Below are 13,418 nucleotides of genomic sequence, written 5' to 3'. Positions count from 1 at the left end.
TCACCTAAGGCCATCAGGAAACACAGATATTTCCATTATGATTCACCAACAGCAAACTGTTATGAAGTAGTAACTAAAATAATTTTATGGTTGGGGCTCATCGATATCAGGAACCCCATATTAAAGGCTTAACATTTGAAAGGTTGAGAGCCACTGCTCTAGGGTTTTAAGTAGAGCACTTTTGGCAGCAGGATGGCAATGAGGCGGCAGACTTGCCAGACCTAGAAGGCTCTTGCATCTTTCCCAAGGGTATACATAGCACACTATAGCTAGCCTGTACATGCCCAGCAATCACGGTGATCAGGGTAGGCTCCTAAGATTTGGGGAAGCAGCACTTCACACTCTACAAAGCAGTTGAGACAGCACAGAACTCACTTTATTGTAGTGCTGGCTTTGGGTTTCCCAAGAGCTGCATGAGTTACTGACAGATGTGACCACTTGACTGAAACCAGCCACTGGGCAGGGACTTCCAAAAAGAGTTGCAGATAGGAGTACAACAGTTTCAGTAACTCAAATGGTGGTTCAGGCCAAGGGCAGGGAAAAGAGGGAGGAGGCTTCTCAAAGTCTTACCACCTCCAGGGTCACCATCTTCACATACTTTGTATGTGTCTAGTGACCTGTAATGGCTGCCTGCTGTCCCAACTGTAACCCTGCATTCAGAGAAGAGGCCTAGCTTGAAAGTTACAAAGTCTTTCTTGAAGTGTGCAGCTGAGGCTCCCAGTCCTTTCCTGCTGCTGGAAATAACTTGAGAGAAAAGATGGAGAGAAAGGAAGGGCTATTCTCATTCGTTGGGGCCAAGTTCCTACAAAAAAAGAGATAGCCTGAAATCTACAATATCAGGGTAGTAAGCCCAACTGCATGTCTGCCTATGCCCACCAGTGATGGGCACAACAGAAAGAACCATGTAGGGGGAGAGCTTCAAAGTACAAGTCCTTTGTAAAGGTCCCTGCTAAGGTTCCAGGCATGGTCCTATCCTACTAGCCTGGAGGGGCCCAAATCCAGGAAGATCCCAAGGATAATGCCCTAGGATCTGAGCAATGTGATGTTCCCATGGCTGAGCCCCATCAGCAAGGTCATCCAGAACTGGGCTCATTTTTGGCCATGTTTGAGACAGACCTCTAGTCCCAAGTCTGCACACAGGGGAGGGCAACTATAAAGGATTAAAGCCCAGACATAAGAGTGAAGCCATGGCATGGGGAGGGGGGCATTTCCAGAGGCAGGCAGAAGGGGAATCAAGGAATACTATTTATGGGTAAGGAGGAGGTAGGAAGTGATGACGGCCTAGAACAGAAGCACCAAACTCCCCAGGGTTTCCCCAGTACTGAAAAGCTGCATCCTGAACATCTGGCTCCCAACTAGGAGGTGGGCACTGTAGCCTGACAGGCACAAACCCTCTGTTAAAGATGACAGCAAAGCAGCCAGCTTAGAACCTCATCACAGTCATTATCCCGATACACTCCCCAGGAAAAGTTCCAACATAAAACTGGAACATTTCAGGAGGGTCCAAAGCTTCTAAAAAAAACTTGGGTGGCACTGGGGGAAGGCAGAGACAGCACTCTCAGGACCTAGGAGATCACAGGTCTGCCTTCTGGATAGCTGCCTGACAGCAGCCTAATCTACATGATTAGAGTAAAGGTGAGCTGGCTGGCTGCAGGGCCAGAGGACGCATGGAAAAGAGAAAGCCTTCTGAAATGAGGTGGGTGAGGCTTCAATAGGCCCTGGCCAACCCCACAAGGTGCCAGCCCACGCCCAGTGGCTGTAAACCTGAAACAGTCTTAGAGCTGCCTATGTCTGTAAACAAAGCCCCACTTGGATGGAGGCATGGTAGGATAGAAAAGATGCCTGGAGCCACTGGTCTATCCCTGACATGCATGCCAGTGGGAAAGCCTTCCCTGATTAAGGGGAGGTGGCAGGCAAGTTTTAAGTATGTTTGTGTTCTTTCATATAAGAAACAAACCCAAAAGAGAATCTATAAGGTCCACAAAACTTCACATCCTTAAGGCGTCCATTGTTGGGTTTGGCAGCAGAAGTGCAGGGGAATAGAGGGTCCAGCTGCCAAGAGTCCTCTATGCAGAGTGCAGGGGAATGACAAACTTGCAGCCAAAGGGTGAATGGTAGTTGATGCCAACCTCCTGGAAGACCTGCTGGGGAATGCCAATGTCACACAAATAGACTCGGCCTGCGTGCTCCCCCAGTGGCAGAGGCAGGCCCAGTGCCAGGGACCATTTGGCATCGATGCCCTGTTCCACTTCATGCACCGGAGGGTCTATGCTGAGCACTGGTGCCCGGTTCTGGTTGGCCCAGGCCACAGCTGCCTTGTACCAGGGCTGATCCCGCAGGAAGGCATTCTCGGGGCAATCCAGGCAGTTGATAACCAGGTCCACAGGGCTAGTAGGGAGATCTGTAGATGGAAAGAATGCAACTGAACATTCCTGGACCAGACAGCAGGCAGGACCAGGGTTTATCGCTCCATGAGATCTAGTGTTTGAGGTGGCACCAACTCTAATATTAGCCTCTCCAAAGGCCAGCCTACTCAAGAGCATGAGGCCCTCACCACCTCTGCCTTGCAGATAGGGCTTTCTATCTCACTAACCCTGCAGACGCTACAAGTTCTGAGATGCTCTCTGGTCCATTGTCTGCCTAGTTGGCAGTAGATGTTTATACGCAAAACGCTGGTCTATGCATCCCACTCCAGCCAGCCTGCCCTTCTCTGGGAATTCCTTATACAAAGGGATCCTCTACTCAGCCCTAACTTAGTAACAGGGAAAAATGATCTCTGTTCTCCCAGCACTTAAAAGGGCTTCTCTGTCAGCCAGTGAGATGGCTCAGTGCTTGGTGAAAGCACTTGCAGTCAAGCCCCATGACCTGAGTTTGCCCCTCGCCCCCAGGACCCACATGGTGGAAGAGAGAACTCCTCTAAGTTTTCCTCTAGACCACCCACATGCCACAGTATGTGCACACATACACACAAACTTTAGTAAAATGTAATAGCAATGTTAAAAAAAAAGCCTCTGCTCTTGATTAGGCTGTAGACCTCTGTAACAATGTAAGAACAGGAAGTCTCAACATGTATGCAAATCGTGGATTACCTAAGAAATCAACCTGACAGCCTCCTGAACCACCTGCCCTAGGAAGCTTTTCAGACAGCTAGAAGGAAGACTGGCTGGAACCTGGCACTGCATCAGGAATTGTAATTCATCCTCGTACTCAGCCTATAGTTAATAGCATTGCTCAATTAGAGATTCACAGCTTCCCTCCTTAAAACGCACCACTATAAAGTTCCTGTGGGCCATGAATGGCTCGAAAGATTAAGAATGGAACCCTTTATGTGTACACAGAAGCCTGCGGTTCTGGCCTAGGCTCCTGACTTGCCATGTGGCCTCTAGCAAGGTCTTTCCCTCTTGGACCATCTTTGCTCCAGCTCTTACCCTGTTATCTCTTAAGTCTGAGACATTGTTCTTACACCAAAACTGCGCTTTCTAAATAACGCTGGGCTCCACACTGCCAAATCTAATTCTCAGTCTTCCCATGAATTAATTTAGAACTCTTTCCTCCACCTGGCTGTCAGCTACACAGACCACTGCACCTCCCTCTCCCTCCCTGACCACTCCTGCCCATCTCCGTAACTTCAGAAACAAAGAACTCAGTCCTCTGCCCTTCTTCCCTTTTCCTGGCTATTTTCAGCTTCCATATCCTTCAATACCTGAAACTCCAGGCTGGACCCTTCCTTTTACTACAGTCACAAAATTTCCTGTTTGGCAGTATCAGTCCCAACCCCTGAACACTTTACTAACATCTAACCTGAGGTGTTCTTTCTCTATCAAGTTCCAATTCTGAGGCAGGGACTCAGGCCAAAACATTTAGAGTATATTCTCATTCTCATTCATTCTCTCTCTGTCTCTCTCTCTGTCTCTCTCTCTCTCTCTCTCTCTCTCTCTCTCTCTCTGATATATCATTTTAGTATGAATATGAACCACTTGTGTGGAGGCCAGGAGAAGACTGTCAGATACCCTAGAACTGGAGCTACATAGGGTTTGGGGCTGCCATGTTGACTGAATCTAGGATTAAAGCCATGCCCTGCTGCATCCAGCTCGGTAAATGGATTTAAAAATCATTGCCATGTTTATTCCCATAACTGGGAAAAGTACTTGTCCCATATATATTTATGGAATGAGTTAGTGGATATCCAGATCTCTTTGCGTGGCAGGAAAAGGGTAGGGCCTAGGCTGTTTCCTCTAGGTGATTTAAAGAGCCCTTAGAAGCAGAGCATTGCGTGTGCATATGTGCATGCACACATACACATGTATTTCCCCCAGATGGAGTCTCACTATGTAGTCCTGGCTGGCCTCAAACTCAAGAACCTCCTGTCCCCATGCCCTGAGTGCTGAGATTTTACATGTGGGCCACCACCATACTGAACTAAAGCAGAAAATTCCACCCATGTGATGCTTTTCTACTTAGCACCACCAGATGGCACCACCAGACTGTCATGCTACCAAGGAAGCAGAAAACCTTGCCCAATTCTTGGGCACTTTTTTTTTTTTTTTTTTTTTGGTGAACCTAGGTCTTGACACAGAAAGAGCTACTCTCCAATGCTAATGCTCACCTCTTAGGCTAGACACTTGTTGACCTTGAGTCTTGCTGAAGAGAGATAGTTCATTGGTGATAGATTCCAGCATCTTGACAAAGTTGGGCAGGAAGAGGATGACTTGCACATCATGGTTGGCTAGGTGCCTCCCACAACTGATACCCTGAGCCCCCTTCACATGGGGCCCACACAGCAAGGCAACCGTAGGCCTCTGGTGGACATTCTTAGGATTCAACCTAGAACACAAAGTGAAGAAGCAGTTTCTGGACACAGACTGGCCAATCCCTTAAGTCCCCAACACAGAAATAGGTAGCTGTTGCTCTCAGGGGCACCCCACTCCCACTCTCCACTGCTGACCAAGTCCTAGGTCCCAGAAAAACCCAAGTCCACTACAAATCTAACAGGCCTGTAGTGTGGCCCTCATTGCTTGTTCTTCCCACTAGGAGTTCACCCAGAACAAGTAGCATAAAACCCTGTTTGCCAGAACTATGTTCTGACCCAAAAATGTCTTCATGTGAACTGTTAGATCCAAAACTCCACGTGGCGGAATTGCTCCATCTCTCACCCCCAGACCAACAAGGTCAGGTTCCTCATTCTTCCATGGAGTTGTAAGGGTCTTTCCTGCCTGTGCTCAAACTACGGTCTCTGGGCAAACAGTCCTTTACTTTCCAGACTCTGAGCAACCTTTTCTTTTAGTTCAGACCAAGGCTCTCAGCTCTGTGGGGATACCCTGACTCACGCTAGTTGTTTTCCCTTTCTTGACCCCTATTGTCCTTGATTATTTGCCAATCCACGTTTGCTTTCGAGGTGTCAATAATCTGAGGAGGGCAATGCTGTGGATGACTCCTAGTATTTCCGAGGGGGCTGTGTGAGCAAATGGATGAAAAGCACTCCCCAACACAGGCATCACAACTGAGACCAGGCACCAGGGAAGGACCTGCCTTGCACAAGGCAGCCACTTGTTTTTCTGCTAGTCAAAGCTGTCATGCCACTGGCTCAGATCAGCCCCAGAGGGGCCCATATCAAGACAGAAGGTAGAGGAGAGGGAAACTGCAAGACTTAGGGGTGGAGCAGTGCCAATCCCATCCCCCACAGGGAGGAAGAGGATAGGTATTGTCAAGACAAACTTCCCTTCCCAAAGGCTCTTGGGAGAACTTAGTACCATCGTCTCCACAGACACCAAGTTAGTCACTACCCCGTTATCTCTGCCTCTAGAGCAGTGGTTCTCAACACGTGGGCCATGACCCCTTTGAGGGCTACACAACCCTTCACAGGGGTCGTATATCAGAGATTTACATTACGATTCTTAACAGCAGCAAAATTATAGCTATGAAAAAGCAATGGTAAGACTTGAACTCTTAAAAAAAAAGAAATAGCAACAAAAATGATTTTATTATGGTCAACATGAGGAACTGTACTGAAGGGCTGCAGCATTAGGAAGACTGAGAACCACTGCTCTAGAGGAAATAGACTACTTCTTCCTTCACACAGAAACTGCAGGGTAAGCTGGCACCAGACTCACAGGGGCTGCTTCTTCAATGGGCTTTCCCTCACCCATCACAAGCCTTCACCAAGAAGTAAGTGACAGGTGTCTAGCACCCACAGCACCTCTACAGAGTGGAGATCTGGCGTCCGGTACACCAGCAGTGTTACCTGGGCAGTCCTTCAAGCTCTGAGCCATAGTTTGCTCCTCTTAAATCATGGGGCTGGAATATTTCTCTTTAGAGTGAACCTCTGAGCAGCACATAAGATTCCGTTGTGGAAAACAGCACTTGACACACACAGTGCACACAGGAAGAAACAGCGTTTGGCTCCCAAAGGCCTATTGACAACTGCTACAAAGGACACAGATGGGTCTCCTGAAAGCTCAGACTAAGAAAAACACTAGTCACAAAAAGCTAGCTAGAGAAGAGTACACTGGTGAGGACACGCATAGCATGCCCATGCTATGGTTTCCAGACGGCTCCAAAACCCTTCTCCCCAAGGAACTCATTCCAAGACCTACCGGAGTGGCTACTCTGAGCATAGTGTGTGCAACAAGCTATCACTCCTTGGGGAGTCTTCTTCCTATACAGGAACATCAGAGACCTTGTAGAGCAAAGAACAGGCCCAAGCAAAGCACAAGGGGAAACAAATACTCCTAACTCTACTTTGTTAACGAGTAGGGGCCAGAGTGAAATCCATCCATCCCGGATCAAACTTGCTTTCGTTGAGACTGCTTCAGAGCTAGGAGACACTGTGCAGCCAAGCACAGATGGAGACGTCCTAGACACTCCTCTCTGCTTCCATCACCACAGCGACTGACTCAGTGCATGTCCTCCAGACTACCCAGGCTACAAGAGGGCAGGAGGAGAGTGTGCTGTGTTTGTCACTGGTGTGTGCAGTGTCAAACACACGGTCTAGCACATACCCACTGGTGAGACCATGCTCTGCTTCTAACAATGACCTTGGGCAGGCAGGAACAATCTTCTCTGATAGGTTTTTAGGGTGTTTCTAGAAGTTTCAGGTATGGTGCTCAAAACTGATGCGCTTCCTAGTAAAAAGGCTGAGTGTCGAAGCCCAGATCTCTGCAAGGTCTTTCGAAGTCAGGCCTGACAATCAGTAGGGAGCTCAAAAGCCCAGACAGTTGCTGTCAGCAAGGAAGGGAGGGTAAGGACTTCCAGGAGATGGGTAGGAGAGAGGCAGACGGAGACTTGCGGCACAAGGGAGGCTCACAGGAGACAGGCCCTGTGTGCGTGCGAGGTGCTGTGGGCTGACCAGGCAGGACATGAGCCCACACTCAGCAGGGTCACTTACCTGTTGGGTCCTCCGAGGAGAGTCAGTGCCATCTGACTGGCACACACACCAGTCATCTCAAGTCTCCGCTCTAGGGTCAGTCCATGCTTCTCAGCCACAGATAACAGTTTTTTATGTAGCTCATAGGAGACACTTGGGACCACCAGGCCAGAGTCTGTGGTTAAAAGAGGCAAGAAGCAACGGAAAATTATTATAAGAAACCAGGTTTTAAAAAAAAATGTAGGCATTCTATGCAGATTCTGAGACAAGGTCTCTCATGTAGCACAGACTTAAAACTTACTATGTAGCCAAGGATGACTTTGAACTCCAAATCCCTTTTCCACCTCCAAAATGCTGAAATTAAAAGTGAGCACAGCACAGCCAATTTATTCAGTATTGAGAACTGAACCCAGAACTTTGTGTGTGCTAGGCAAAAACTCTACCAAATGAGCTGTATTCTAGGCCAAATGTCAACTTTTTAAGACTCAGCCTTGCAAGGCATGCTGAAGCATGCCTTTAATCTCAGCATTCTACAGGCAGAGGCAGTCAGATGTGAGTTTGAGGCAAGCCTGGTCTACTAGTGAGTTCCAGGACAGTCACGGCTATGTAGAGAGCCTGTTTTAAAAAAGAAGACCAATCCTCACCTGATCCATTCTCCTCCCTGAAGCGAAGGCATGCTTGAAGAGTAAATGACAACTTATACACAATTTGGTCTAGATCAGTGTTCTCAACCAATGGTTCGAATGACCCTTTCACAGGGGTCCCCTACGACCATCCGACAACAGATTTTTATATTACGATTCATAACAGTAACAAAATTACAATTATGAAGTAGCACCGAAAATAATTTTATGGTTGGGGTCACCACAACAGAAGGAACTGATGCAGATCAACACAAAGCAAGGAGGATTTCGCCCTCTCTCCTTAGGCACTTGGCTTCAGGCCACTATGCACAGATGCTACAGCAATCCATCACAATAAAGAGAGCACACTTTCCCAAAGTGGGGGAAAGTCACCCTGGACTGGAGTTTTCCTCATAAATAGGCTGCTCCTCTTTCCCAAGAATTGGAACAGACAATAATGCCCTTTGACCTTTCTGAACACTGCTATTCTCATCAATTTCTTGGCAGGAAGTTCCACCCATTTGCTCTCTGCTTCCTCTTATTTCTTTCTTCCATTTAGTTCTTCCTCTTAGCTTAAGGAAATTTAGACAGCAACTTATTTTCTCAAATGTCATTTTCCCCCTATTTACATACTACCCAGCCTCTGGCCACAGCAAAACAACTGTCAAGCTACTTAAATGAACATTTTGTTTCATTCCCCAGAAACAAAATTCTAACAATTCCCTGGCAGCTAGTATACTTGGAAAAGTTTATGTGGTGTACCCACATACATACATCAGTATCTTCAGACCAGTGACACTTCAGAAAGCAGGAAACCAAGCAAAGAAGAAATACCAAAGTAAAAACTGGTGATCTGAAGCCCCTGCTTTAACGCCATATTACAAATGCCAAAGCTGGACTGGCCCCAGAGGATCAGACCTACTGCCAAAGAAGACCATTTAGCTTCCCTGTCTGAAGAAACAAACATGGGCTCTATCTGGGCTTGAGAGCCAGCTCAGAGGCTAAGAGCATTGGCTACTCTTTCTGAAGATTCAGGTCTGAGAGCAATAGCCACATGTTAGCTCACAACCATCTGTAAACTCCAGTTCCAGGGCATCGGACACTCTTTCTGGCTTCGGTGTGTATTGTATGCACATGGCACACACATACATGCAGGCAAAACACTCAAACATGCTTAAAAGATAAAACCAACAACAAAACAAGCTCTAGCAAGTCATCAGAGGATTGCCTACTGGCTGTATCTGGCATTTTAGATCCTGTATCCTCAATTACATTGGACTGTGAACTCCAAGCAGTAGTTTTAAATCAGTAGCCATGGTTTCTGGAGTGTGTTAGCTTGTTGCATCTCCATCGTCCAGACAGGTAAGGTCTCACCAACTGGTCAAATGTATAGATACAAACCTCATGCTATTTATGATCTGGTCTAAAAACAGAAGTTTTCTTGTGGATCACTGCTCCAGCATTCTGCTTAGAAAAACTTCCCTGCCCCGCTGGTCATTTCTAGAAAAATTTCTTTTTCTTTCTTTCTTTCTTTCTTTCTTTCTTTCTTTCTTTCCTTCCTTCCTTCCTTCCTTTTTTTCTTTCTTTTTTGAGACAGAGCTTCTCTGTGTGGTCCTGGCTGTCACAGAACTCACTTTGTAAGCCAGACTGGCTTTGAACTCACAGAGACATTGCCTCCTGAAAATGGGATTAAAGGTGTACGCTGTCACTGTCCATCGAGAAATTTCTTTTACTTCTATCATGAATCCAGTCCTGACTGTGTAGATTACCCAAACCAGACAAAAGGAGGCTTTTGTATGTTTTAGCAATAGGAACCAAGCAGAAAGCCCAATTCTTTTTTTTTTTAAAGATTTATTTATTTATTATGTATACAACTTTCTGCCTCCATTTATACCCACACGCCAGAGGAGGGCGCCAGATCTCTTTACAGATGGTTTGGAGCCACCATGTGGTTGCTGGGAATTGAACTCAGGACCTCTGGAAGAGCAGGCAATGCTCTTAACCACTGAGCCAGCTCTCCAGCCCCCAGAAAGCCCAATTCTACAGCAGTCTGCATCTCCTCAAGTGAAGGAAGACCAACACAGTTTAATATAAGAAAAGCATAATGAAAAGTGCCTAACATTTGTCAAAATAAATTATCAGTTGAGTGCTTCTACCTGCCCGACCCATTTCTGTTATGGGCAGAGGTGACCAACAGCACCTTTCAAGCACCGACTCTCTTCCTACCCCTCTCTAAAATTTAAGTCTCTGGTGTTCCAGGCACTAAGGCTGAGGGTGCAGTCTGACCTTATACATCAAAACGCGAATAAAACAGCCATTTTTTTATGGCCCACTTTAGACAGGCACATATTTGTAGAGCTTCCTGGTGAAGCCCTGAGAGGCTGAGTCTCCAAGCCTCCTGAGCTGTCGTACTCCAAACCTGTCAGGACTAGTCATACAGTCATACACCTATGCACTTCAAAAGCCTCCTTCCCTGCAAAGCCCTGCAGAGTAGAGCTTTCCCTCAGCCTGCCTCCTTCACCTGTCTACCCGAACTGGTGCTGTTGGGTTTATAACGGAGTGGTCGGCTACCCTATAAATCAAGTTTTCCAAGTCTGGCTCTTGTGTTGCGCACAGACAGGAATCTCTCTGGGAACAAGTAGGTCCATTTCCAGCCCATTTTCGCCTCACAGCCCTGAAGAATATGAATAAAATTCTGGGGATCGGGGAAACAAGCACTCCCCACTCTGGCTAGAAGCTACTACAGCTGGAAACTGAATCTCCTACCATCTCCCCTGGTCTGTGCAGAGAGGAAGGGCTGTGCTGATGGGCTGGCATATTTTTATAACCTAGAGCGAGAGAGGCTAGAATCCTCTTTGCCTGAAGTCATATGCTGGGGACTTTACGAGAGCCTGCTGTTTGCTTCTCCAAAAGGAACACATGAGAATCACACAATATTCCTTTTAAACATTATAAAGAAAGTTCAAGAAGCTGGACTTGCTTATCAAAAACAGTCAGGGGGAATAAAATAAGCTCCAAAGGAAATGAAGCAAGAACATAGCGTGTACACTGCAAACAATAACACTGGCAGTCTGAACGTGGTCCAAGTCTAATAATTATGTTTGGGTTGGAAGGTGGATCTTTATTGTTTGAGAATCAAGGCAGTCAATTGGTTTCTGGGTTTCTCTGGATATTAGTATGCATTTTACAGCTGTACTGAAGTAAGAAAGGGGATATAACTATGCAGTCTGTGACAGGCAGAACATTCACAAGGCTCCCATTAACCTCTAGATATCAAGGAAAACCAACAAGCACAGACTGCATGAATGGAAAGGGGGCTCCTTGCGTTGCTCATTTCCACAGCGTGGGGCTGGGTTGTCTCAGGACCCAGGGGCCCAGTATTGCAAATATCTGTCCTTTCTCACACTATCACTTATGCATTCCCCATCCCAATCTATACCACTTCAGGTCTTTCTCTCCTTATAGACTACACACGTCCTCATATTCTCCCTGCCCCAATCTGGAAGCACCACATTCCAAGCTTCCCCTCTCATCCATCCAGGTCTAGCCTTTCTCCTGTCTAACCAGACTCTTACAACAAAGTGCCTCTCAATGTAGCACCATCTTCACACAAATGTGGTCCTTTAGTAGGAAAGGTCCTGTGCTCTATGTCTCATGAACAAGGAGTACAGCTCCACTGATGGGCATGAGATTTCTCTAGGTCTGTAAACTGAGTCTATTCTGTGGCAGTTCCAAAATGGAGGCTCTGGGAGGAGGTAGCATACTTTCTGTGGTTCAAAACCACCTGCAAATTAGTACCTTCAGACTAGCAATGTATAAGTAGCCCCTGCAGATCTATATGAAATCTACCACAAAATGCAATGTAGCCTAGAGAAGCCTAGAGATATGCAACAACAAACATCCTGGCAACAAGCCTTTATCCTGGCTGCATCGATCTCACAGCCTTTCCCTCACACACGCACCACCTCTGTCAGGCCTCAGTACACTCTTCACTTCCTGTCTCTACTCCAACAGTCCTAAATACCTTAGACTCTTAGCTCCCCTCTCATCGCATTAGTTTTTCTCAATCTTCACTTTAAAACATTTCATTATATGTACTTACTTATTTGTGCACACATGCAATGGTGAAGAAATCTTGTGGGAGTCAGTTCTTACCATTATGTGGGTTCTGGAGATCAAACTCACATAAGCAGACATCAGATAAGGAACAGACTCATTAGCTTTCTACTGGCCTTATAACTCAAGATCCTTCTCAATGAAACTCACAACCACTTTCTCACCTCTCTGTCCTCCAGAGTGGCAACTATACCTTTTGTTTTCTACAGGTTCATCCACAAAGCAATGCAGAAGAGGGGCAGACAACTCAAATCACAAAACTATGCACAGCTCTCTGTAAAGTTAAGCCTCATTTTCTATAAACATCCTCTTCTCAGCCTAGAAAATCCTGCCCATGAGCTTCTGTTCAGGCTCTCAACCCCATCCTAAGCTCACCCGCCTTTCATCATCTAGCACACACACTGTCAGCACCCGCACATGGGGATCTTTCCATCTCTTACTCCCCATTCCTATCCCCATGCTGAGTGAGCATCTAAGTCAAGCTCCTGACTGCTAAGCTGGTCTGCACACAGCTCTTTCTACTACATTCTTTTTCTTCTGCTTTTGCTTTTTCAAGACAGGCTTCCTCTATGTAGCCCTGGCTGTCCTGGAACTGCTTTGTATGCCAGGCTGACTTCAAGCTCAGGGATACACCTGCCTCTGCCTCTCTGTTGCTGGGATTAAGGGTGTGTGCCACCACGCCTGGCTTCCATTAATTACATTCTTAAGAGCAGGTTACAATAAGCACAGCAGCTTTTTTTCCCCTGGTGTTTGTTGTGCTTGTGGGTATGCATATTGAGACCAGAAGTTAACAATGGGTGTCACCCTCATTCACTATCTTACTCTTTAAGACCAGGTCTAGAAAAGACCCTGAGACACTGGCTCCCTAGAAAGCTCCAGGAATCCATTCTCTTGTCTCCACCTCGCCAGCACTGGGAATAAGGCATGTCCTGCCACACCCTGTGTTTATGTGGGTGCTGTGCTACCAAACTCAGACTAGATTCCCGTGCTTACACAGTAAGCACTCTACCGACTGAGCAATCTTCCCAGCCTAAGCACAGTGTCTTTTGAGACCCAATGGTCCTAAGTATGCATTTTAGAATATTATAAAATTTGAGCAAAAACTATTCTCTGGCACTTGCCAGTATTCTCTGGGGACTTTTTCACTGTATGTGGTACACTCACATACACACATGCAAACCATTTGTTTCCAGAGAGTTCTTAGCTCGCAAGTCCAGATCCAGAGATATCCTGACCCATTCGGGGGTAACTACTGAACATTATTATCTTACAGGGTAGGCCTAAGTTAGACTGTCTTACAACCTGTCACTGTAGAA

At 46.6% G+C, this 13,418-nt stretch overlaps 1 protein-coding gene across 4 annotated transcripts in view; it reads right to left on the bottom strand.

The window, feature by feature from the left end:
- Window positions 1–369: 369 nt before the first annotated feature.
- The window catches only part of Edc3 (enhancer of mRNA decapping 3), a 40,355-nt gene continuing 27,306 nt past the window's right edge, over window positions 370–13,418 (bottom strand). For all 4 annotated transcript variants that reach the window (XM_057766828.1, XM_057766827.1, XM_057766829.1 and 1 more), the window contains 3 exons: window positions 7,385–7,538; window positions 4,607–4,824; window positions 370–2,401 (listed from right to left, as the gene is read on the bottom strand). In XM_057766828.1, coding sequence (XP_057622811.1) covers window positions 2,067–2,401; window positions 4,607–4,824; window positions 7,385–7,538 — 707 coding nt within the window. In that variant the 3' untranslated portion in view covers window positions 370–2,066. The remainder of the gene's footprint in view (window positions 2,402–4,606; window positions 4,825–7,384; window positions 7,539–13,418) is intronic.

Source organism: Chionomys nivalis, chromosome 4 (assembly GCF_950005125.1).
Source record: "Chionomys nivalis chromosome 4, mChiNiv1.1, whole genome shotgun sequence".
NCBI lineage: Eukaryota > Metazoa > Chordata > Mammalia > Rodentia > Cricetidae > Chionomys > Chionomys nivalis.
The sequence above is the reverse complement of the archived record's forward strand: the minus strand, read 5'-3'. Positions and strand labels throughout refer to the sequence as shown.